At 43.2% G+C, this 2,139-nt stretch overlaps 1 protein-coding gene across 1 annotated transcript; it reads left to right on the top strand.

The window, feature by feature from the left end:
* Positions 1-5: 5 nt before the first annotated feature.
* Positions 6-2,133, top strand: LOC107579350 (UDP-N-acetyl-alpha-D-galactosamine:polypeptide N-acetylgalactosaminyltransferase 10 (GalNAc-T10); the record flags this gene model as incomplete). The annotated part of the gene is made up of 4 exons (XM_016265186.1): positions 6-40; positions 809-975; positions 1,695-1,880; positions 2,051-2,133. Coding segments are annotated over 4 exons (471 nt in total), but the record flags the coding sequence as incomplete, so codon positions are not given.
* Positions 2,134-2,139: the final 6 nt, after the last annotated feature.

The following is a 2,139-nucleotide window of genomic DNA, read 5'->3' as shown; positions in this document are numbered from 1 at the left end:
TCGCCCTCAACAGATCCCTGCCTGACATCAGACACCCGAAGTGAGTGCTTTCTTCTTCCTCCTCAGTATAAACCTCTGCAGCACACGTCTGGCATGATTCCTGCATTCATTACTGTACATGAACAGCACTGCTTGAGTTACACTGAACTTCAGTGTGGGTTTGATGTGTAGAGCACAACAGTAGTACGTTATGACTGCAATAACAGGCTAGCAGTTTCTTTGCTTTACATACATTACATATTGAATTTCTGAAAAATATAGATATCTTAAGTCTTATTCTCAAGACTTAAAAATATAAGTCTTGAGAAGTATGTCTGTCGTCACTCTATATTTCAGTCATGCTCTAGTCTAGAATATTTTCTCTCTAAAACTTGTCTTATAGAATAAAACTTTGATTCTCATTGCACATAATAAAAAAATATTCATCTAGGTATACAGAAATGTAAAAAATTCCCCGATATTTACAAATGGCTAAATTATCCAAAATATTTCATTTTCTGGATGCTGCTGTGCTCCACTTCACTACGCACTGATCTGTTTAGGAAGAACACTTTTAGTCTAACAGCACTCATCCGTGTCAGAATGATTGAAGCTGATGTTTTTGATTGACTGTTGAATGTGATCACAGTGTGATAGAGATTTAATGCAGCGGTTAATATCCATAACTTCAGTGTGAGACTAAATGAAAATAGTTCCAAAGGGAAGCAAAGCATCAAGCTTTAACTGTATCGGTCACAACAGACTCACAGCCATCACGAGTGCATGTGATCATCGTCACACTGACCGCCGGTTCATTTGTGTGTCGCAGCTGTAAGACGAAGCTGTACACAGAAGATCTTCCCAACACCAGCATCATCATCCCGTTCCATAACGAGGGCTGGTCGTCTCTGCTGCGCACGGTTCACAGCATCCTCAACCGCTCGCCGCCGCAGCTCATCGCTGAGATCATCCTCGTGGACGACTTCAGCGACAAAGGTACGAGCTGCCGGAGAGACTGCGTCCTTCTTTTTCATCAGGTTCTGTTGGGCTCATGTTTGAAGAGCACGTGTGGACGAGGATCATCTGCCATCAGAAACATTAGAAACACTGGGCTGGATGTCATGATGAAGTCACCATCAGTTTGTTTCAGCAAGTCGTCTCGTGTAAGTCATGCATGTTTGATTGGCATGACAGATTGTGAGCTGCTGTTTCTGTTCGGATGATCCTCCTTCGTCCCCGTGTCTGAACTGCGTCACACGTTTGCATAAGCGTCAGATTATGCCAGCCATAATCCTCTCTCTGTGTAATGTGTAATGTTATATTAAGGCTGGCTGTGACACATACACATCACGATATATCACAGCACATCACCATGAATCACAATTTATCACAAAGCACTGACATCCAGGCCACTATTCAGGATTCTTCTGGTCAACACTGTCAAATGAGTGCCTCAAAATGAGCAAAATATTGTGCTGTATCTGACTGAAATAAGATGAATAATTCAAATCATATTTGAATCATGATAGAGATTAACTCAATCACAGCTTTTGTTTTATGATCAAATCACATCTGAAGTATTTTCATTGATGGATTCAGCATTGAGAGAGGAAGAGAATAAAAGCCATCCAAAACATTTAAGGCAGGTTCTGAACTGCGTCTGTAAGGAGTAAGCTGCTGGAGTGTGTGATGGGTGGTGTCTCTGTGTCTTCTAGAGCATCTGAAGGCTCCTCTGGAGGAGTACATGGTGCGGCTGCCGAAGGTTCGAATCCTGCGCACTAAGAAGCGTGAGGGTCTGATCCGGACCAGACTGCTGGGTGCCGCGGCTGCGAAGGGTCAGGTCATCACGTTCCTGGACTCACACTGCGAGGCCAACGTCAACTGGCTGCCGCCGTTACTGGGTGAGAGAGAATTTTACATCATCAACACTCTTATTATTATCCGTTTATTATTATGAAGATGCTCTGAAACAATCTGTAGTGCATAAAGCGCTGTAGAAGTAAAGGAGATGTGATTTGATTGTTCAGCTCCTAAAGCTGTTATTTAATAGCAGTGAATTATTGGTTTTTAGATCGCATCGCGGATAACCGGAAGACGATAGTGTGTCCGATGATCGATGTGATCGACCACGATAACTTCGGCTACGAGACGCAGGCCGGC

This window comes from Sinocyclocheilus grahami, unplaced genomic scaffold (assembly GCF_001515645.1).
Source record: "Sinocyclocheilus grahami isolate Dianchi unplaced genomic scaffold, SAMN03320097.WGS_v1.1 scaffold16798.1, whole genome shotgun sequence".
NCBI classification, from domain to species: domain Eukaryota; kingdom Metazoa; phylum Chordata; class Actinopteri; order Cypriniformes; family Cyprinidae; genus Sinocyclocheilus; species Sinocyclocheilus grahami.
This window is presented reverse-complemented; position numbering and strand designations above follow the sequence as displayed.